Below are 24547 nucleotides of genomic sequence, written 5' to 3' on the forward strand. Positions count from 1 at the left end.
ATATTACATTTCTTGCATCTGAACTGACGCATGCATCAATTGTGGGAAAATAATTATTACTTTCTTTCACTTCAGATCCAAGAAATGTAATATAAGCTTAGTTCAGCGCTTTCGTGTAAAATAAATACTTCTCCTATATGAAGACATTAGAATATAGAAACGCTCATGAATGTCGTCGCAGAGCAAGCTGTCTTTTTTCCCACAATTGACGCATGCGCAGCATTCACTGCATGCGTTCACGAGACGCCTTTGTCTGTGCCGCAATTTGTTTACAGTCCTCTGGTAGAATGATTTGTTCCGAGTCTCGCACCACTGGATGACCGCCTTCGTCCGTGTGAAAGTGACGTCCTCGAAGTCTTCATAACAGGGACAAGATGAAAATCTGACAAGACAGGTCGGGGGAATACGTTGGATGCGAAAGTGTGGTGAAGCCACACTCTACCAAAGCAGCCTGTGCAGTGAGGCCTTGCCGACAGAGGTACCGAATCACGGCCCCGTCGGGAACTCTCTTCTCTGACACTTCATTCATTTTCAACCTGACAAAAGAATAGAAGAAAACATGTGAATTTCATAATAGTTCGCACTGAGTGTCCTAAAACTCAAGCCTTGCATCCTCCAAAATTTTAACTACCTAGCTCACTCCTTCCATGTGAGGCTCAAAACTTTTAACTCTACCCTCGTACATGTAAAATATCAGCACCATACTCGTATTATGAGACTTCAAGTGGAAAACAGCCTTCTGTTGTTTCAGCTCTGTGAATAGTTCAGTTGCAGAATGGTGTCCTTTAATGAGCAATTCTACATACTTTTCGACAGGAAATTCTTTGATGACTGGGTCAATAATAGTCACGAATGATTTTCAAATTGTGTTTCTTACATAGTTAAGCATATATTATATGCTTTTCAGTTCTATTTTCTTTGAGGAGGGGGAAACGCATCCCTGGCAGGGATAAAGATATTTTTTGTCGGGGGTAAATCCCAGTCATCTCCCCCCCCCCCCCGTTAATTCGCACACTAGGTCAAAGGAAGCAAAAAGGCAACTCCTATCATTCGTCAGCTACCCTCCTGAGTGACGCAGAGGAGCGGAGGCCCCCTGCACGTGTCGCCCATCCATCTCCCTCCGCGTGACTCACTTTGCACTTCTTCGCAATTAGTGCGTGAAGCGGCTACTGCAAGAAATACGACCCGGATGCACTCGCCAAAAAGGACACGAGATCCTCGCAAAAAGATAACGTCTCATTTGGGCGATTTATCCTCTCGTCGCCTCCTTGCAAGATCAAGGTTTCGCAACACTCGCCATATGTGTACGCACTGCGATACATTAACCAATAGGGTGCAGTTATGGTCCGGAATTTCTTTGGGGGGGGAGGGGGGTTTAATAAAACTAATACATACACACACGGGTAAATGCTCTATCTCTCTCTCTCTAAAAATAAAGAGAAAAGAAAAATCAAGTTCACGTACGGAAATATCCATTAATAATAATAAATAATATAAAATATCGAGTACAGTGTATTGTTTTTAATGTTTATGTGTTTCCTGTATCAAATGTATCATTAAATTATATATTTTTGCACCGTTGCTGTCCGAATTTTAAAATCTGCAGTGATATGGTGGAGTCTGTCATAAACATATTAGAATTATTGCATAGTTATTTATGCCATTGTTGTTTAAGGTCCAGGAGTTTTAAATAAATTCAATTCCGGTCCAGGAGAGAAAATCAGCAAGCGTAAATGGATTCTGGACCGTATAGAACCTTTTTAATCTGTTAAAGTATTTCAATTCGGTCCAGGAACCTTTTTTTCAATGAAACAATACACAACTTGGACCGAATTTCAATTATGCGAGAAAGAAGATTCCGGTCCTACAGCGGAACCCAATAGAATCCATTAGAATTTATGGGTTTTTGAACCTTCAACAACCCTGATTTACGTTGTTACCAGTTGAACCTCCTTTAATAAGGCCACTCTGCAGCAAGAATTAATTACTTTTAATCCAAAATGTACTAATTAATAAATTACATGTTTCAAGTAATATTTACAAATGCGTAACGTTATCATAGTTCGATTCATGCTTTTGTAGACCGTATTTGTACAATAATAATAATAAATGCTGGCGCCTGAATTATTTTTAATTTTGTTTGCCTCTGGATAATCATGCACCATGTATAAGTAAGTATGTTGCAATTTATGTACTGCTTATTAATAAGATCCAGAAATTCATCAAAAGACTGTCGCAATTTTAGTGCATAAATTGATGCAGTTAAACCTGTAATAATTATCGCGTGCAAGGCTGTTTGATTAAAATTAGGTTGATTTAAATAGTGTGATTTTTTAAAAATAATCACTGATTTAAATCACTTTCAGATTAAAAAAATAATTTACAGATTCATATACATAAATAATTTGTAGATCTGAGAATAACTTTTACTGAGAGCACAAAAGTCTCGTAATCGTTGGATGACGTTTATTGTGCTCTTAAATACTCCATAACATTTTCAAAGGAAAAGCCCAGAAACAAAATATAATTATGCACTGAATGGTAAAGTTCATAGCTTGTACACAAGTAAATGCAATATGTAAGCTAAACTGTAAACGCAATACATTTATGTTTTCATGAACAAAAGTAGAAAATATTTTGTGTAGAAGTACGTATACAATACCGATTGTGTCAAAAGTAGAGTAATTCTAGCATTAAGCTCTAACCAAACATGGCACATGATTAAATTTACCAAACTGTTATTTTTTTTTAAAACAAACAAACTAAATTCAGCTACAAAGAATGTAAAAAATATGTGTTGTTAGCATTGTAAGACTCTTTCTTAAAAATTTAAGTTACAGTTACTTAGGCAGTCTTCTGCCACAAGCCGATTTTAAAATTCTGAAGAGAGACATTTATCCTCATGAGATTTGTTGTGATAAATAAATAAAAAAATTCACTTTCATTGTGCTTTGAAGTGAAAATTTTAAATGGAAAGTTCTGATACGCAACACATTAGAGTTGACACGTTATTGCTCCGTTTTGTTTTAGTTTTGTGATAAAGTTAAGCTAAACTGAAAATGGATGAATTATGATTTATTGTCATGAGCACTTGATAATCTGAATAGAGACGTTAAAATTTCAAACATACAATTGGATTATAAGTACATATTTTGTTTGTCATGAAGCGTAAACTTTTCTATTTTAGTGAAAACTTGAATTTATTTCTTTTTAACGTGTTTAATATGTTCTTCTGTTTCTCTTATAAATAATGTTCTTTTGTTAATAAAGAATGTGCCAGAGTACGGAAAGGAAGGGTGTGATAAGAAACATACAAGCATGTTTTCTTTTTAAAAATCACAAACTAAACTGTGATTTAAATCAATAAAATAATTTTATTTATTGAGATAATTTCACAAATTGCCATTTGCACGCTAAAATCGTCAACAATGAAAAGAGTAAAAGTTAAGAATAACACAAAAATATTTATAAAAAATCATATTATTTAACAGCATTTGTTTAATGGAAGACCGAAAGACATACTCAGAGGAAAATATTATCAGTGCTTGATGGGACGTCATTTTAATGGGTGGAAACCTGTAAAGAGGGATTTGTTGTGAATTTCCAGTCTGTGTAGGAACTCGGAAGTGGAATTTCTGAAGGAGTGTGTTGCAGTGGAAATTGCCATTGATTCTATGGGTCTATAATCAGGAAAAATGATCAGTCAGAATTACCTGTCTTAGGCAATGCTATCGTTATTGTTAACAAAGGAGCGTCGGATAACAAAACCAATGACAGCTATGCAGAATCAACGAACACAGAATATTATGTATTTCAACTTCGTACTTCGCTACATTGTAGTAAATGTTCTCAAGTGTAATGTTTCGTCTATATAGCACAAATAAATAAGAACTAATATGTTTTCAGACTGGAAAAATGTTCGCCAAACTGTCACGAAGTAATTTTATGCGTCGAGTTTGAGTGTTTTTAAGTTAACGGTGTGAAGAGAAAGGCTAATTGCGAGTGGACCTATACTCTGTTCCAGCTAACTGTAGAGTAGGCAAACGAAATCAAGTCTCTGCGCAAGTAGTGACGCGAGACGGCTCCACCAATGAACACGTGAGAGGAACGGAATTGTGTGGAGTGGGGGAAAGCGACTGCCTTCACAGCAGCGTGTACTGCTTCGCTATTTCCCTCGCTTCTCTGACGATATGCGCTACCTTGCTCCACAGTTAGCTGGGACAGAGTATACAGTCCATCCGAAGTGGTTGCGTTTTAAAAGAAATATTGAATATAATAGAAATTATGTAACTCTATGTAGTCCTTCTGGTCTCAGTATACCTTGAAAGACAAAAGTGTTTATAAAGATCTAATATTCTTAGTTAAATTAGTAAGACAAGATTCACTATGTTCTGACCTGTTAGAGAAAATAAACTTCCATGTAACGCCTTTTATTGCGAGGAACAGAACATTTCAAATCTTACTTTTAATAAACGCGTAGACCAAATAATTGGTGAAGCGTTCAAGAACCTTGGGTTTATTCTTAGAATAGGGAGGGATTTCAAGAGTATAGACACACTAAAAGTTTTGTATTATTCATATGTAAGACCCAAACTCGAATATGCATCTCTTATATGGAATACATACACAGCAAAGTACAGTGTAGCAATTGAAAGAGTCAAATCGAGATTTCTTAAATTTTTAAAATACAAATTTCAGAAGGTTTAGCCCACATTTGAACACTACTGCAACCTAATATATGAAAGTCGGTTTACGAAGCTGTGTCATAGAAGAACGTTACATGAAATAGTATTCTTGTGGAAGTTGTTATATAACGAAGTAGATGCTGAACATCTACTCTGCCAGATAAATTTTCGAATCCCGTCGTCGAAAACTAGACTCAGGAATGAAGTTTTTCTTATAAAGAAGGCTAGATCGGAAATTAAAAAGAAATCTCCATTGTGGAGAATGTGCAAAACTGCTAATCAAGAATAACACCATTGACATTTTTTTATGAACCTTCAGTAAAGCCACTATTAACACAATAGCCTAAGCTTCAACACATAATTTCCAAATGAAATTATGTGATAAAGTGTGTATATATATATAAAAAATAATTTTAAATATATTTTATGTATGTGTGTATATATATATATATATATATATATATATATATATATATATATATATATATATACATTATATGTATGTGTGTGTTTATATATATAATTTCTCTCTATATATAACATAAATATATGTAATTGTATTCACTATGTATCCTTCATATGGGCTCTGTAATTAGGTATGTACCTGTTCAATAAATAAATAAATAAATACATTTATGTACACGCCATTCTCAAAATAAAACTTACAAAAAACTCTCCAAAAGCAAAGTTCAAGAATCATTTAATGAGTTATTCCAAGTGCATTATTTGCACATATTTTTCGATTAATATAATATTATTAGGCGCAAAATTCAGTAAAACGTTCCACCTTTATTGGATTTGACTCTAAATGAGTTCTAGCTGTATTTATAATATATCGTCACACTATACCCGGTGGAGGCACATAGTGGTTTGAGTTCCACTTTAAACTGTAGGTCCAGTCCCACTTAGCCTTTCTTTGCATAAAATGGACTTAAAACAACAATTCAATTCAATTAACATTAGCGTTATTGTTAACATTTGTGTGTATTATTAACATTATATTTGTGTATATTATGTTCAACATAAATGGAACTTCGGTCCTGTATTGGACAAATAAATAAATGAATCATTATGTGCCTTCACCGAATATCGAATCGGGGACCCCTTGTTTACAAGGTGATGACGTTACCACTAAGCCATCGGCGAGGCCCCGTGTACGTTGATTTGGTCTATTCAATTTTAAATTATTTTAACGAGTATTACTTGCTTCCTAATCCGGCACCAAATCAGTTTATCTAGTAATAAATGAATTTTTATTACTAGATAAAATTTTTTGAAAAAAAAAAAAAATTGGTGTAAAATCTGCGACGATTGTGCGGTGAGATACAGTGTAGATGATGACGTCATTGTCAGTGTAGCCAGTAGATTCCCTAGTGCTCTTGCCCTGTGACATTTCCTTCTGGGCCTCGGTGCTGAAGTATTTGTGGCCTTGTGACACGAAGAGAGGCCTTCGCCGATCATTCATCCTTCATCTTGAACATAAATTCCTTCATCGGAATAAAAAAGAAGCAAGGACAACATACTTGCATTATTTTCGATGTGCGCAGTTAGCAGTGTTAATAAAATATCTTTTCTTTTTTTTAAAAAAGTGGGTTAGTTCCAGTTACTCGGTTCAACTAGTAACCGAGTTACTAATTTTAACTGATTGGTTGGATTGTTTTGGTATAAAGAAAAAGAAGTAAAATATGTCGATTTTTGACCCTTAGTTGTTTGGCACGCACGGACAGACGGGCTTGACAATTAAAATAACTGATGTCACCTTAAACTATACTCCGTCCCACCTAACTGTGGAGCAGGTAAACGAAAACAAGTCTCTGCGCAAGTAGTGACGCGAGACGGCTCCACCAATGACCACGTGAGAGGAACGGAGTTGCGTGGAGTGGGGGAAAGCCACTGCCTTCCCAGCAGCGTCTACTGCTTCGCACAGGCTACTCGATTTCCCTCGCTTCTCTGACGCTATGCGCGGCCTTGCTCCACAGTTAGCTGGGACAGGGTATAGCATTTACTAGCAAGAACGTATTTTGGGGATCCAGGGGCCAGAACCCCCTCCGAAAGACTAATCAAGTACTGAAATTAAATTATGAAAAATATATTCGTTTAGCTTTTGTTGTATAATTTCCTCTGAACTTATTGGAAGACAAGGGTTATATTGCGATCATACGGCTTTGAAGGACAGATGGACTTATTATTTAGGAGGGGGGTTCAGGTACTAAAATTAAGTAATGAAAATATTAGTATTTGTTGCATAATCGATGGTTATTAATTTCCTCTGAACCTTTTAGAGGGTAAGAATTATATTGGGATCATACGGCTTTGAATGACATTACAAAGAAGATTTATGTACACTACTTCTCAAAATAATACGCATAAAATATTAATCAGAAACTTACTTTTCTCCAACTACATGTAAAATCATTTCTTTTATTCGATAAGTATTCAATTATTCATCTATTTGACATTAATTTCATTGTCAGGGCACTAACTACAGGTAAGCTACGTAATAAATATGCGCTGTTATATCTCTATTCTTATACAGTCTTTTCACTTATTCACGTAATAATAATATAGTATTAATGTATGTATTGTAATTAGTATTAATTTGATTTAATATAATTATTTTAATTTAAACATTATTATTATTATTTTTATTCCTGAGAAACTTGGTTCGAACCCCCACCGAAACATATTTCTAGATACGTGCCTGTATACTAGGTATCCACTTGCAACATCTGGTTGTCATATTGTGTTTCACTATGTTCCTGCATAATTTACCATGAGATAATTACAAATTGAGTTATCGGAGAAAATGTGAACATTAACAAGTTAGGCTCATTCCGTAAATTTTAATGCCCTAGACATTAAATTATAGTTTTTGTTATGAAATTGAAATATTATGCTTGTTCGTTTTTTAATTTGGCAAGAATTTAAGACGTCACAGGCAACTAGTATTAGATGGACAAATTGACCTGGCAACATGTAAGAAACTGAGAGATTTATCAACAAGCTCTAAAGAGGATAGCGACAAGATGATTGTAATATGGGAATATCTAGAACCATACCTGTGTGTGTATTTAAGTTTGTAAATTGTTTATAAGTGCACCCAGAAAGCATAAACCTTCTTGTTAAGTGAAACAGTAAGTTTTGATTACCATGACTGATGATTACCTGAGTCTTTTGCTAACGACGTGAGAACCAAAGGTAAATTCCTTATCAGACTCAAAGGTACGTAACAGCATTAGTATATGCTCGGAAGATCCTAGTGTTCTGAACTCTGCTAGTTAGTTAGGTAAGTCAGCCAATTTATTTATCAATGTCAGATCAAGTCAAGAACTTTCAGTCTAGTGCATCTAACAAAGAATGACAGATCTAGAAGAACATCTTGTGAGCTTCTACATTGAGGTGTACATATTCAATTTGTGGTAAATTACTTCCAGTGGTGAATCTAATCAAAGATCTTTGTGTTTTCATTGATTCTGCTTTGACCTTCAAAGAATACATATCATATATGGTAAATAAGGCCTACATATCATTAGGTTTTGTTATAAGGAATTCTAGACATTTTAAGAGTATACATTGCATTACAACTCTATATAACAGCATAGTAAGAAGTAGACTGGAATACGCATCCATTATTTGGTCTCGAATGTATAGATCGTACGAAAATAGCATAGAAAGAATTCAGAAAAGGTTCCTAACGACAAAATAACATGAATTATAATAATCTGCTTGACATATTTGGTTTTAAGAGTCTTAGTAATAGGAGGAAAATATTAGAACAGTTGTACTTGTATAAAACAATTAAATGGTGTCTTAGACAACAGCTCCTTTCCCGGTCAAATACAATTCAATATAAGAAAAAATAATCTGCGTAATAGAAATATTCTAACTTCTAAAATTTCAAAAACTCAGAAATATAGAAACTCAACAATAAATAGAATGTGTCACAGTTACAATATACTTGTTCCAAACAACCAATGGGTAGGTTCTTCACTTCCATTTGACAGATATAAAATAATGATAAATTCAGTGCTATAGAAAACGAAACTCGATAGAATATAGATTGTTTAATATAAATGTTATCATTTACAGTGTGCAATACTTGTGAATTACGTATAAACCTCTTGCCTAAATGTATGTAGATAATTGTATATATATCTCATGTGTTACGTATGTTGTATGTTATATGTATTGTACGTGAATGAATGAATATGTGTTTGTATATTTCCATGTAATTTCCATTGTATTAATCAAACACAGTGTACGCCTTCTGTAATTGGAGGTTCAATCCTCTGTAGAAGTGCAAAGCATAAATAAATAAATAAATATTAAAATTTCCTGGCGTGGTATTATTAGCAAGTTCGCCATTAATAAAAAATAAGCCAATCGAAAAGCACAATCTTATTTTTAACTGAAATGTTTGGCAACGGATTAAGTAATTAATTGTGGTAATTATTTTACCAGCAGACTTAAAATGCTTTCTGTGAAGCCTACTTTGAGGTTCCCTTGCTAGCCACTAGGTACGATCGCTTTAATCTGTGGTTTTAATGTAAAATTAGTCACAACTTTAAAAAAATTAAAATATAACCAATACAACTGTATTTCCAGATGCTGCCCGACTACTGTGTAGCGCAAAGCCCACTCTGAAAGGAGGTGAATGACTTATACAGAGAAACTCTCATGAGCGTCCGGAAGGTGGGGCGGGGGGGGGGGGGCAAGGAGGGTGCTTTGCCACCCCTGGAAAATGAAAGTCAACCAAAAATTATATATTTCACACACATAATTTCATTTCAGCCAAATAATAGATGTTAATTATTGCACGAACATGATAAATGCAAATTTAAGCAAAGTTTTTTGAGGGAATAACACTATTATTGCGGAAAATGTGCCTTGCTTGCCCCACTGGAAAAAAAAATAAAAAATACCTTCCTTGCCCCTCCCTGAAAAAATTCTGCGGGCGTCCATGGCAACTTTGTGGTTTATTTTATGTAACCTTGAAGTAAGAATAAAGATCACCTTTGCTACCGTAGTTTAAAAAAAATAAGTAATGGGTTTTATGGAATTAATCAACTATTCTCTTGTAATATATAAAAAACAATCACGCTTTCATTTTAAGAACGAAAATTATTTTTCGATCATCAATTTCCGAGCCCTAGTCATAACAGAATAGCTAATATTAGATTAGATTTTTTCTCATTTTAGGTCGCTTTCCTGTTTCTTTACGCCACCTCAGTGGCCAACCACCAATCTCACCAACGAGTTCCAGGATCGATCTGGCATGGGTGTCTCTTGGTGAGTATATGTTCATTAATTCCATCTCGTTATTATATACTTCTAGACAAAAAACAACAACAACAACAAAAAAAAAAGCGGTCACCTTAATATTTGACATCTGAATTGCAATTACTTATGAATTAAGCTCTGAGTTTGGTAGTTTTCTGTAACTTTCGTTTTTGTTCTAATTTAACTTAATAATGTATGTAGAACATCCTCAAGGTTTGTTTTCTGTTGAATATTTTCCCAATAATTTAGTTAGCCTTCGAATCAGGCCTGTAGGAAGGCCAAGACGAAGATGGAGGGACAACGTTGAGATGGGCCTAAAGGAAATCGGTAGGGATGGAAAAGAGTATATAGATCTTGCTCAAGATAGGGACAGATGGAAGGCCTGAGTTGCTGCAGCCATGAACCTTCGGGTTTAAGAAGGCTAGAGAGTTAGTTAGTTTTCGAATGAGAATTTATGAGCTATCACAAAAATGCAAGTGACCGTCTTTTTGACCAGCAGTGTACATATTCATTGTTGCATTTAGCCCAATCTGGCAGACTTGGAATGGAAAGTAAGAAGACGCAATGACACCTTACGCTAATCGCAGCGATGAGAATGAATTGTGATTAGATCAGTCAGTTTTTATTGTATGTACGCATTGCTTGCATTATAGAATTATTTTCCTGTAGTTTACGGTTATTACAAGCATAAGAAAACAGTTTTTCTTTGTGACGTTTCAGGAGAACACACGCTCCTTTCATCAGACATTTATTTTCATTTTGACTAAAGATACAGTTATAACAATGGCTAGTATTTTTTTAAACAAAAAGAATCTGTTATATAATGGATGTTGTCAATGTTACATTGTTGTAATATAGCAACTTAACTGTGAAAAAAAAACCAGTGTTTTTTTAAATTATGAATCCCAAATATCATCAGGTAATTCAAATTCATCATTGTTTTCACAAAGTCTCTTGATGTTTTCTGTTACATTAAATTTTAAAGATGGTGGCTTACTCCATTTGTGAAAAATAAAACTCCATACTGGATCTATGTTACCATTTTCATTATTTAATTTATTCCAGTGTTCTTCTGCAATGAACGAAGCTTCCCAGACATTCAACTCTGTGTTTCCCGTTAATCTTTTTAAAACCCTTCTCTTTTTAATCAAATGCTTCTCTTCGATGATATGAGTTGACAAACCTGTTCTTGGGTTTAGATTTATAATGTCCAAATCGTGTTCGTGCCATCTTATTGCCATTTTCCTTGCTGTTTGTCCCACATAATCTTTTGAACATGAACAACTTATATTATATATTCCTGTGGTTTCCTCATCAGTTGTTATAACTGTATCTTTAGTCAAAATGAAAATAAATGTCTGATGAAAGGAGCGTGTGTTCTCCTGAAACGTCACAAAGAAAAACTGTTTTCTTATGCTTGTAATAACCGTAAACTTCAGGAAAATAATAGATCAGTCAGGGCGTTAATATTGCAAATCGTGCCGAGTCCAACAAATTCGTGTGTACAGACTTGGGTAGTAAGCATCATGGTAAACCTATGTAATTGCCTCAAGTGTCACTTTTTTTTTTGCTGCAAATATATTTTGTTTTAAATCCACCAGTCTCCAGGAATGAGACCGAAAGCAGTAGGTAGAGTAAGGTTATTTTCGTAACATTCGTCGCATTTTCGCACCTGCAGCTTGGGAGCGAATCGTAATAACTCCCGAAGCTAGCAAGCGAGCAGATTGCGCCATCTCACCTCGGCACTTATCGCTAACCACCCAGAATTGCGCCGTCAGCTGGAGGTGTTTCGGAAATAAGCCAACTATACTAATTGGATACTGTTCACGCGAGGCAGATATACAAGGTGATTCTAATCCTCTTGATATTTTCCTTTCATCGCTAATGAATGTGTTTCAGGATGGAATAAAGAGGAAAAAGACACGGTTGTTTTCCAGCAAGATGGTGCACCACCCACATTTCGCCAGAATCGCTCGGGACTACATCGCTGACACCTTTACCGATAGGTGGATCGCCCGTGGCTCACCAGGACTTATGGGCGGCTCGCTCTCCAGACCTGACTCCCCTAGACGTTTTTGTCTGGGGTTTCATTAAGTCTAGCCTAGTGTACGAAGTAAAGCTCAACATCATAGAGCGAATAGCCGCAGACAGGGGAGATCACGCCAGCTATGTTGGAGCATGTGTTCCGGTCTACGCAAGAGAGGTGGGTGCTATGCCTAAACTTACAGGGCCACCACATTGAAATGTACTGAGTTTGTCTTATATTCTACAGTACTTTTCAGCAGTATTGTCGATTTTGTCAATAAAATGCTTTTTGATTAAAATGTCAAGAAACTTTTGAATCACCCTATATTAGAGACACGCAAACTCCCGGCGCCCATTCACAGCGCAGAGCGGTTACTTTGACAAAATCCTGTTTCCCTGCTGGACGCATCGGAGAGGAAGGATTCTAAGGTTGCTGCTTGTTGCCCAAAGAGTGGGTCAGCGGTAGGCCTAATTGGCTGTTTGGCAGCAAGTTTCTTCGTAGGTAAACGCGGCAACAGCGGGCCAGAAAGGTGGGTCCAGCGCCGAGATTTAGCTTGGATCGACTCCAGTTTGAATTTGCCCCCAAAAACAAATTCTTTGTCCTTCTAAGTTTACTTGCAGTCTAATTTATTCTCAGGTAGGCACCTACACTACAGGGACCTACAGTATAGTCGAATCCGAACGACTGTGCAATGCGTCTCCGCCGGGAATTGAATCCAGGACCCCTGAATTACTAGGGAAAAGCCGTTTGCAGTATAGGGTGGGCACGATCTCTTGTAGTGTGTGAGAAAGTGTGCATCGTTAGCAACAATCGAATAGAATTTTAAGAATTTTGTACTTTTAAACAGGGTTGTTAAGGTCCAGGAATTTTAAATCAATTCAATTCCGGTCCAGGAGAGAATATCAGTAAACGTAAATGGGTTCTGGACCGTTAAGAACATTTTCGTCTGTAAAGTATTTCGATTCGGTCCAGGAACCTTTTCTCCCGATCAATTTAAATTCGGTCCAGGAACCTTTTTTCAATAAAACAATACTCAACTTGGACCGAATTTAAATTGTGCGAGAAAAAAGGTTCTGGTCCTGCAACGGAACCCAATAAAACCCATTAGGATTTATGCTTTCCTGGACCTTCAACAACCCTCCTTTTAAAAAGTAACTTCTAATAGTTTTGCATTGCCCCTTACAAAAGGATTAAAACAAAGTAAAATGGAAAAGTATTAAAATAGTCACGTTCAGATGTCAGCAGAATTCTTGAAGTAGAAAATACTTACAACAAAGGAATGACATTGATTTAAAGTATAGGTACTATAATATCCGTCTCGGAGTCATTTATTTTCAGGTGGGCTCTGTTTCGATGGTGAGTGCTGCTTCCTTTCTTTCTTTCTTCCTATGTTTTCTGTCTTTTTATTTTTATGTTTCTCCTTCCCTTCTCTTTTCTTTCTCTTTCTCTCTCTCTCTGTGTTTTTCTTTCGCTGCTTCTTACTCTTTATCCTTCTATCTCTCTGTTTCCCTTTGTTTCTATTTAATTCTTCCTCTCTTCTTTTTCTTATTCTTATCTCTTTCTTATCTCTTTGTTCTTCATCTTTTCTTACTCCGCTTCTCTATTTCTTCCTTTGCTTCTCCATTTTTCTTTCTCTTTTCTCTTCTCTCTTTTTCTCTCTATTCCTTTGCTTCGTATTTTCCTTCCTTCTCTTTCTTCCTCTTAATTTATTTTATCTCCCTTGCTCCCCTTATTTCTGTCTGTTTTCTCTTTCTTTGTCTTCCACTGCTTGTCTCTCTTTTTGTTTCTTCCTCTCCAGCACCTTCTGTCTTTCTTGCTCTTGCCGTTTCCTCTTTTTTGCTCCATTCCTTTTATCTCCCTCTCATTCTGCCATTGTTTCCTTTCCACCGAATGAATGAATTAAAATGTTTGGGTGTTTCGACACATATAATCATTTTGCACCCTTCAATATATACGGGGAAGTAGCACCTTAAAATTCTTACCAAAGAGTTAAAAAGCCCTTTGGGAAAAGTTAGAAGTGCAAGACTGTAAAGGGACTTGCACAAAACATGCACAACACATTAAAAACGTAAGAATGAAGTAAAATATTCCGTACAGACAGTGGAAGAGCCCGGCTCTTCGCAAAAAGCTAAAAACATTTGCTAAAACACAGTCGTCATGTCCCAACAGAGATGACAAACAGTTGGAAGACCCCTTGAGGAAAGCCAAGTCGTCACATTCAACGAGAATATGCTCAATACTTAAAATAACATCACAGTCACGACACATCGGAGGGTCCAGCCCATGCAGCAAGTGGCTGTGAGACGGCTGTGTCCAATACGCAGAGGGGTGGGCTAAAACCCACCTCCCCTCTCTGCAGCAACGCCCTTCAATTATAGTATACAGACAATGTCCGTGTCAATCTAATTTTTCGCAAAGTTAAAATTGCATAGTAGAAAGCACAGACATTCTTCTATCCTTTGTATTTAAGTTATACTGCGTAGTAAAATTAAATAATTTGTTTCGGAAAATGCTATCGTCCAACATTATAATTTTATTCCTTAAATTGATACCTATTATTATGTAAAAACTTTAGTTTTTGTTAGTGTTTCCAACGCGCGGGTTCGTGGATAGAGAGTGTTTATGAAATGAACGATTCAATTGCATAATTGCATCAATGAAAAATATTTTAACTAAATGCATCTAAAAGCAATGACTCCTGCACCAATGAAGCACACTCCATAGCTACTGCAAGTTCCCACAGGTAATATTTATTACATACTTATGCGAGGCAAATTATTGAAGTTGAATTGAAATATTAAGTCCACTTTAGCACAGATAGGGTAATCGGGACTGGACCTACAGTTTAAAGTAGGATCCGGAACACTATGTGCCTCCACCGGGTATCGAACCCGGGACCTCTTGATTACAAGGCTACGACGTTACCACTATGCCATCAGGGATGCCTCACGAGCCATATTAGTGCCTTCCCAATGGCGCAGTGATAGCGTCTTCGCCTTGTAATCAAGGTGTCCTGGGTTCGGTGGAGGCACATAGTGGTTCGGTTCCCACTTTAAACTGTAGGTCCAGTCCCAATTAGCCTTACTGTGCATAAAGTGGACTTAAAACACCAACTCAAACAAACAAACAAACAAACAAAATTAGTAATTACGGAAAACAACAGATGCTTCCACATTCACTTACAGAAATATGTCGTCATTATATTCATGGCCCAAATGATGCTTGTCGAACATAAAGTGTTTTGATATCCTTGCAATCTATTGTGTTGGAACCTGCTTTACAATATTAATCTACCGTTAAAATTTAACAATCTGCCTCTTGATTATCTAAAACTGGACGCAACCGTTTTATTGCTTAAATTTGAACACTTTATCATGACTTCATAACCATAGATATTGATTTTAAATTTATGCGTATCAAACTCGCGGCCAGTTTTACAATGATATATATATATTTTTTTGTTTTGTGTCGACTTTCGGACTTACCATCTAGGTTTCCATGAATTTGATCTTACCATTACACATTCTCATCGTCGCGATTAGTGAAAAGTTCTAAAAAAGTAACGTTAAATAACAAAAATGCAAATTTAGTAACAATGGTACAAAGATTCAAGGTTGCCACTGATAGATTAAATGTGCATTTACGTAAAAGACATAGACAAGCTATTTATAATTAACATGTAACGAAGTTTAGTATGCTCGGAAAATACAAGACAGTAAAGCAATTTTATGTTAGGAGAAATTTTCAAGTACAGTATATTGTAGTTTACGAAAATGTCGAACGAGACGAGAGAGATGCTTATATCGCCTTCAAATTTCGACTCAAACGGACTGGCAGCACGATCAATTTAGTTCTCCCAGTAAATTTTTATTAACAAATATATTGAAGTGGAAATATTCTGATAAATTGGAATTCTCGGATGTCCAAAATGGAATCAGCACGTCACAAATTATACGGCAGAGGAAACTTAAAAATCCATTAGATGGAGTCGTTATCAACTAATTTAAACTAAATTTTGTACTTGTCAACAAGAATATACATAGGGTAGCCCGGGGCTATATCGATCGACGAAAAAATATTCGATCCTAGCGCATTGTTAATGCTCGGGTTGGCAAAATGCATGGCATCAGTGGAGAAGGAGAAATTACACGGTTGAGATGCGCACGACAGTGCTGCTGTTTGTAAATTGTTGTGCCTGTAAAAACTCGGTTTTTGAAACAAGGTATGTACTCTGCATGTGCATATTCGCCGAGTTAAACACAAATGCTTTAGAACGTAAGCTGTACCAGCCACATTATTATGAGTAGGGAACGGAACTTTTGGTAATTAAATGTTTTTTCTGCGATAAGATAGAGACCCTCGTTTTTGCCAAAATTCTGATCATAGCCTTATATGTCAACACAGCAAATTTTATTTTACATAAAAACACATATTTTCCAGTTTTCCGTATGTAAATACATATTTTTCGAATTTTTATTTTAAATACATAAAATCACTTATTGGCTTCATCTACCTCGAAATCCTCGAAGGAAAAATGTTTATTCTCCGCACCTCTTTCATATCGAGATTTCTAGGTTTGTTTTGTCTTTGAACACGCTCGCTGGCAGACTTCTGGCGTCTCGCCTACGATCCTATTGGGGGAAAATATTACCCCCACCACTGGATCTAACGCACAAGTGCTAATGTCAAAATATACAGAATTTTTTTGGGAAGAAACAAGGTTTTCAAACTTTGTGCCAAATTGCACGTGTTTTGGAAGCTGAAGTAGAGGAAGAGGAAGCTTTGGAAAACTTCAGCGTTAGTGGCATTTCGTGCTTCAAATATGCAAGAATTGTTTCTTGTGACGTGGAGCGGTCTTTCTCACAATATAAGATGCTTTTTAGAGATAATCGTCACAGATTTACAGCGGAGAATTTGGAAAAACTATGGTGATTCAATGAAATTCTTCCAAAAAATAGCTCGCTAGGAGGTAAGCATTTAGAAACTGATTTCAGCTGTTAAAATGCATGTAATATTTTGTTTTTGTTACCAAATGTTTTTCATTTTTGTCACATATTTTCCTGTTTTTATCACATATTTTCAACATTTATGACACATAAGAAAATAAACATTTCTGAGTTTTTTAGCACATAAAGTTCCGTTCCCTAATTATGAGTAAGTGAGTAACTATATATTTAACAAAGGGGTAGGTATATTAGTTGTTAGTCATACACGTGGCGCCAAAGTTGTGTAGCGCAGTGTAGCCAACCAATGAAAGAAATATCGGCTTTTGGGGCTTTTACGATAATTTTTTTCCGGGGCTATATCGATCATCAGATTTTGTACTACTCCACTCCAAAAATTAATTACGATAACTTTCGTTATCGTTGCAGATGATGCGCACGTACAAGTCGAAAGGGATTCGAATGAAATGGTCGGAGGACAATATGAATAGGGATGTTTCAAGCGTACTGCGTGGAGATGTATACGTGCCATATACGTCATTCCAGTGCTAGAAGAATCCAGGCCCTTCTACTGCACCATCTTCCCCTCTCAGGGCCTCTACAAATTTACCAAGCACATAATCTTCCACTTCACCATTCTCTGAAATAATCCCATCTCCCACCAAACAGCCAGAAAATTCAAAACGATGTAGAAGAAAAGTGGGAGCATGCCATACGACGAGCATACGCCTGTAGGGGAGAAAATGAAAAGAAGACAGCAAACTAAGAATGTCGGTAACGATGGAGACAACATTTCTAGCAGTCCTTGCGGTCAATTGTACAACTTTAACGACAGTACTGTTAAAGTTGACTGCATACGATGTCAACGATGCAACACTTGGTTGCATGAAATATGCGTCGGGGCTTTTGGTAAGAAACAATTTATTTGTGGAAAATATATCTTGACATGTGATTTTGCAAGTGATCAGAATAGCCGTCAATGATCAGAATTACCCCGTAGTTTTGGAAAATCTTGCAATGTGTAATGTTTCAGTGTTTTCATTTTTTTTAACTATGAGAAATATAAACATATAATTTTAAATTGTGCACTTTTGAAGCCAAAAGAATGGTGTTTCAGAATAAATTAACAATTTTTGAAGGAAAAGTTTTTTCAATTTTTTATATACTGTTCAATGTGAAATGACCGATATAGCCCCGGGCTACCCTAATATAGAATTAATACTCTCTCTGATTATTCTCTAATTTAGTTATTAATATTACATTGCAAGGGTACATATCAATTAACGCATAAAGTTTAAAAAAAATCAAATATATTTACGAGCACAATTGTTGCGATCGGTGCATCCACTTTTAAAAACGAATTTACCGAAACGACGAGTCACGAAGATTGGGAACCACTGGCAAAAAGTATATTTATTTACGTCAGTGTATACTATCCTATTATTGATGGATTAATTAATTTATTTTACTTCGTTTTTCTGCCACTTTTGGCTAATCGCGGATGAGTGATGACGCGCATAGCCAGGACGAATTTCGAACTCGGTACCTCTGCCGTCCTGGCACGCTGTGCTAACCACTCGCCCACGGAGGTCGGCCACTATTCTATTGTTGAAAGTATTTTTATTTTAGCCTTACTGAACACTTAACTTGATCTTCCATTTCTTCATCTAACGGATTAAATATGATGTACTTAGTTTGCAAAACTATCCAGCTAAAGTAAATGAATTACTAAATAAATAGATTTCGAATCCCCCATCCCTCCCCGACCTCGACGCACATATTGCTGAATTGTACCCAGGTAGAAACTTTACCTCGTATATTTTAGAAAAATGTATGCGTTTTGAATTTAATATTATTTTAAGGCGTGATGTGCGCAATTATTCCGTTCCTTGTAGGCATAGGCGTCTGGAGGGAGATCAAACCGGTTCGTCGACCCCTCCCCCCCCACCGACGTTAGCACCGTCCATTCCAAGTTACAAAAATAACTCGGAATTGAAGACCTATAAATTGCCAAAAAAAAACTATAAAAAGACCTAAAATTATCAAAAAATGGACCTAAAAATGGAAAATAGAACGTATAAATGTGATCCAAATTAATTAACAACTTCAGTTATAATTACATATTTAATGAATAAAAAACTAAAAAATTCTGGTGGTATGGAACAGACAGTGCGAAAAAAACTATATGGATGAAATGCATCTTCTTTCAGACGTTATATACTTTTTAGATTTACATAATTTGAAAAATCATACTTGAAAAATCATATTTGGCCTAACCACACTAGGGTTACCTGCTTCAGTCGTCCAAAAATGTTTTTCTCTCGTTTCAGGGATGGTTAAAAAATATATATATATATATTTTTTATTTATTTACTTTAAGAGGTGATGAACTGATGATAATTCGAATTGAGAATGGGCAGTAAAAACGTAGTCGAAAGTTGAAGTTGCAAAAGAAAGCCGTTAAGACTAAAAAAGGCTAAAGAAGGACCAATAAGCCAAAAAACGCCGAAAAAGGTAAAAAAAGGACAAATAAAACCCACCTTTTTCTGGCCTACAATGACCCAAAATGAACATATATTATGTAGGGCCTCGTCTTCGGACACAAGGAAGAAAAAGGATTTTTCCTCAACTTCCGAGCCTTATTAATAACAATTAAAGTTCGGGTAGTTAGCATTCAAACAGAATAACCAAAGTGAGAACTGTGTTAGATCGGTAACACAGAGTGTAAAATGCCGGAATCACCTTATGTTATCATATTTTACTATTTAATCCACTCTTTCGAAAATACCAAATATTAGTTTCTTGTCAGAGGCCATTCGACATAAACTTTGAATAAAATTTCCCTCTAACTTTTAAAGCTTCTTCTTGAACGAGCTGTCGCTTCGCTCATGGCGCAGTTGTAGCGTCGCCGCCTTGTAATCAAGGGGTCCCGGGTTCGATACCCGATACATAGTGGTTCGGATCCAACTTTAAACTGTAAGTCCAGTCCCAATTAGCCTTACTATGCATAAAGTGGACTTCAAACACGAATTCAATCAATCTTGAACGAAGTCTGCAAGAGTTTATAACAAAATATAATTACTGTGCATTTCAGTGCCTTAACTGCATGAACAGTTGTCCTCATTTTATACACTAATCCAGGATGCGAAATCTCGGGAGAACAGGTGGAAATTTCCCCCACCAAAGATTTTGGCTTGAAATTTCTCTCCCACCAAACATTTCCAGGGGGAGAGATTTTGTTCTAACAACAAATATAAACAATTAGTTTGGAAGTCGAATATACTTTGCTGTAACAATATCGAAAACACACACAAAGAACGAACAACAAAGAGCCTCATCTCTAAGGACGCTGAACCCAGCAATCTCCAGAACACACAAATTAGTCCGACTTATTTCTTCTCCATTTCTCATCGCCTTTCGTCAGCTACAGCAAAGTACATAATATATTAATAATACATGTAATAACATTTAGATGTGAATTTTATAGAGGAAAGTTGTATCATCTTAATATCTATTAATTTGTGTCCCTCCCCTTTAGTCACGTAAATCATTGTTCAGAGCATTAATTGTATATTAAAATCTTCATTTGCAATCGAATTTTGAATGAACGGCAGTCGATATAACATATTGAATATTTTATAATATAATTTGGTAATTTCAAAATTGAAACATTTTATATAATGGCATTATATATATATATATATATATATATATATATATATATATATATATATATATACACACACACACACACACACACATACATACACAGTGGCGGAGATTGGGTTCCAAAACTAAAGGGCAAGGTGGAAAAACTGGGGGGGGGGGGCAAAGACAGTTTTCTTTCCCTCGTAGATAAAGTTTAGCATAGTGCGGAGGCAAAAGTGGGAAAAACTGGGGCAACTGCCCCCTTCGCCCCCTAATCGCCGCCACTGCATACATATATTGTGTGTGTCTGTATTTCTCTGCTTCTCCCCCCACCAATCTGCAGTGATTTCGCACCCTGCGACTAATCCTGTGGATTGATTATAAAAGTGTCCCCAAGAATATAAGCTGTCCCCTAGTTAGATATCTTGCCGCCCTCCCCCGCACTACCAAGCACCGACATTTTATGTGTGCCCTTCGATATTTTCTTCTTCGCCATGGTTTATGATATTTCCATCCTGCAAATTTTGAAATCAGGAAACACACATACACTCAGTAAAAAACAACAATATACCCGATCTCGGTGGCGGAGTGGTTAGGTTACCACAGCGCGCCACGACGGCATGGGTCCCGAGTTCGAATCCCGGCCTAGTTGTGGGTGTCCTTTGTGAGTGTCCATCATATCGTCCCTTATCCTCATCGTTGCGATTTGCCAAAAGTGGCAGAAAAGCAGCAAAAATTAAATCAAATGAAAAAAATCATATATGCTATATTTAAAAATTCATAAACAATGGAGAATTGCAACAATGTCATGAAACTAACAACAATAACATCGGCGTAACCAGGATTTTATCTTTCGGAAAGGGATCACAGAGAAAAACACTTCGAAACATGAATCTACCTGGGCCAGTGATTGTTTTCATATTAAGAATTCGTACAGGATATGCTTTGGTTAAACAGCATTTAGCACGTCTAAAATTTGTGTCCTCAACTTCTTGGCAGTGCGGAGAAGCTATACAATCGCTCAGTCATTTATATTTTCAATGCCACTTAAGACAACAATATCGAGACATTTTATTTTAAAATTTATTACGCCTTGTGGTTCTATTTCCGATATCAATAGCTACATTTATCTCTGAACCTCGTACTGGAGGATTACATCGGATTACAATCTAATTTTAAATACTTATGACTAGGGCTGGGATATTGATGACCTTAAAATTCCCAAAAAATGACCTTTAAAAGATGCATTTATGACCTAATACATGCAAGAAAACGCCCTATAAACTTAGACCTAAAAATTCTGAAAGATTTGTAAAACAAATTTATAAACTACCAAGATAAATTCAAATACAAATTAACGTTACAGTATCTATCACATGTTCATTGCGTATTGTAGTACAAGTAAGAAAGTTCACTTCTTGTCATCTTTTACACTTTAAGTACTGAGTTGCAGTACACAACGAAAATCATATTCAAATTTTCAAAAGTGAATGATTGTCGGTTGTCGAACAAGAATTCCTTGTACATGGAAAAACTTCTCTCAACTTCCACCGACATAAGAGGAATGTACTTGAAATGAACAATATCACTTGCTGTTAAGTCACTTTCAATTCCATGTAGTGCAACTAAAGTGGAATTTTGAACAATAATCCGTTCCGCAACAATGTATTTACTGATGAAGGGGGAAATCATATTGTTTGAGCTGAATTTACACAACAGCTTGTGTCAACAATACTGCACAGAATTTCTTTGTTTCTTCAAACACAGTTCTTCAGAACTGCGCTGTAGGCAATGAGACGACAGTCGGGAACCTCTCTCCTTCAAAGGGTTAGGCCTACATGTGCATGTAAAATGCCCCTTCTTTCACAAAAATGTAGAAAAATGCATAAGATGACTTTTAAAAGACAAAAAATGACTTAAACGGTTTAAAAAGTTTAAAAAATCACCTTTACTCCAAAAAGGATAAAAATTTTTTTTTGAAAAATGCCCTAACAAAGGCATCCCAATTTATTCACTTACGTGTAAAACAGGTTCCTATCTACTTATGCAACGTTTCTGCCTTACCAAAAAAAAAGATGCATTTGCATCAAAATCCTAGCCCTACTCATGACCCTCACAATTATTTAGACGTCATACTATCATAAGACCAGAATGGTCAAAAGCACTCGGTAAGAGGTCAATAAGAAGTCAATAGTGTTTCGAAGAAAATCGACATTAGTAATCATCATGTTGGAACATATCATATATACATAATTGATTGTGATAATAGTACCTGAACTCAGCACGTCTGGCTAGAAATCACAAAAATACGCGGTGTGAGCCAACCAAATTATGACAACGACCGAACACTTCGGGACAAGTTGAGAATTACATTAAGAAAGTATAATGTAAAACCAACCTCATAATCGAAAGTTATTTATGATATAGATCTTTTCGTGACGTGGTCGAACAAGGAACGTTATCTATCGAGTTGAAAGGTGATATATATTTTCATGTGATGACGCCCCAAGGGAAGTATCTAGGGGTAACTTCATCGCTTGTAAAACCTTCAATGGGAACAAAGGTAGGGTAACACCTTGTATGTTATCCTTCTCCCCTTACCTCTGCCAAGTGTACATTTCTCTGTCGCATATTTACCTCCCGCTACGGCTCTGGATAATGATAATAACAAAAATCGAATAGTTATTATTCTATAATAGCAATCATGACCTTTGAATCTTCGCCTTGTAATCAAGGGGCCCCGGGTTCGATACTCGGTGAAGGCACTTTAAACTGTAGGTCCAGTTCCGATTAGCCTCTCTGTGCATAAAGTGAACTAAAACAACAATTCAATTCAATTCAATCATGACCTTCATTATTATTACTATTCAGTGGCGGCGATTACGGGGGGCAGTTCCCCTCCCACCACTTTTTGCCATTCTTGCCCCCGCATAATGCTAAACCTTATATACGAGGGAAAATATACCGTCTTTGCCTCCTTCCCCAGTTTTGGAATCTGGCACCCTAGTTTTGGAACCCAAGCGCCGCCACTGTTATTATTATTATTATTATTATTATTATTATTATTTCATACTATTCAAGATTTATCACTCGCCTTATCCCCTACAAAAATTTCTGTCGACACCCATGCCTGTGGGCACCCGTACGTCACTGCATTTTAATAAAACATCCTATAGTAGTACTCACCTTCTCCAGCACAGAGATCATTGTTGTCCACACAGCTGACATTGTTGTTGTGGTCGTCGTGACAACCTTCCGCACCGGCAAAGTCCACGATATCGTTCACTCGATTGTCCAGAGCCACGTGGTCGAAGGCCGACAGGAGGTCGATGGTATCTTGGGTCATCCCTGGAGAGAAGTGGACGTTCAGCGACCCCAGAAGGTCTCCGGCCAACCGAAGCTCCGCTGGAGTCAAAGGGGACCTGGACTTTTCCAGAAAGGACACCGGAGTTTCCTCCAAGGGGGGCGAGACGGCATTGCCGACATCCTCTCTGAAAGTCCCGTAGTCGAATCCAGCTTCTGGTAAGCTCTGGGGGAACACGTGCCAGTCAAAGGCTGGTAGCGGCGATGGATGATGGAGCGTCGCTCCGGGAGCGTAGCTGGCGAAGTGGCCGTAGGAAGATGCTAGAGACGGTAGCCTGTCCTCCATCTTGGAAGCACTGAGAGAGTTCTAGCTGGCACGCACTGAGGATTGTCCCCTGGCAGCGACAGTCGCATGTCAACTCAACGCAACCTTCTCCCTTGCGACCACCGACACATCTTGGGTGGGCGGACCACGAACCATCCCCTGCTGTGCCATTGGCTGAGGCTCGGTGCCGACGCCTCTGTCTTTGCGTAATTGGGGGCAGAGGAAGGAAAGGACCAACACATGGCTAAAAAATTCGCGTTTTGCAGCATATTTATACACTAATTTTATTTTTGAGCCGACCTTCGTGGTGGAGTGTTTAGCACAGCGCGCTGCGACG

The 24547-nt window shown here is 36.9% G+C and overlaps 1 protein-coding gene across 1 annotated transcript in view; it reads right to left on the bottom strand.

The window, feature by feature from the left end:
- Window positions 1-24231, bottom strand: part of LOC145999346 (uncharacterized) — a 34127-nt gene extending 9896 nt beyond the window's left edge. Inside the window, exon 1 of the mRNA XM_083136287.1 lies at window positions 23769-24231. Coding sequence (XP_082992413.1) covers window positions 23769-24231 — 463 coding nt within the window. The remainder of the gene's footprint in view (window positions 1-23768) is intronic.
- Window positions 24232-24547: the final 316 nt, after the last annotated feature.

The sequence above is a fragment of the Lepisma saccharinum genome, chromosome 15, assembly GCF_977018435.1.
Source record: "Lepisma saccharinum chromosome 15, izLepSacc3.1, whole genome shotgun sequence".
NCBI classification, from domain to species: domain Eukaryota; kingdom Metazoa; phylum Arthropoda; class Insecta; order Zygentoma; family Lepismatidae; genus Lepisma; species Lepisma saccharinum.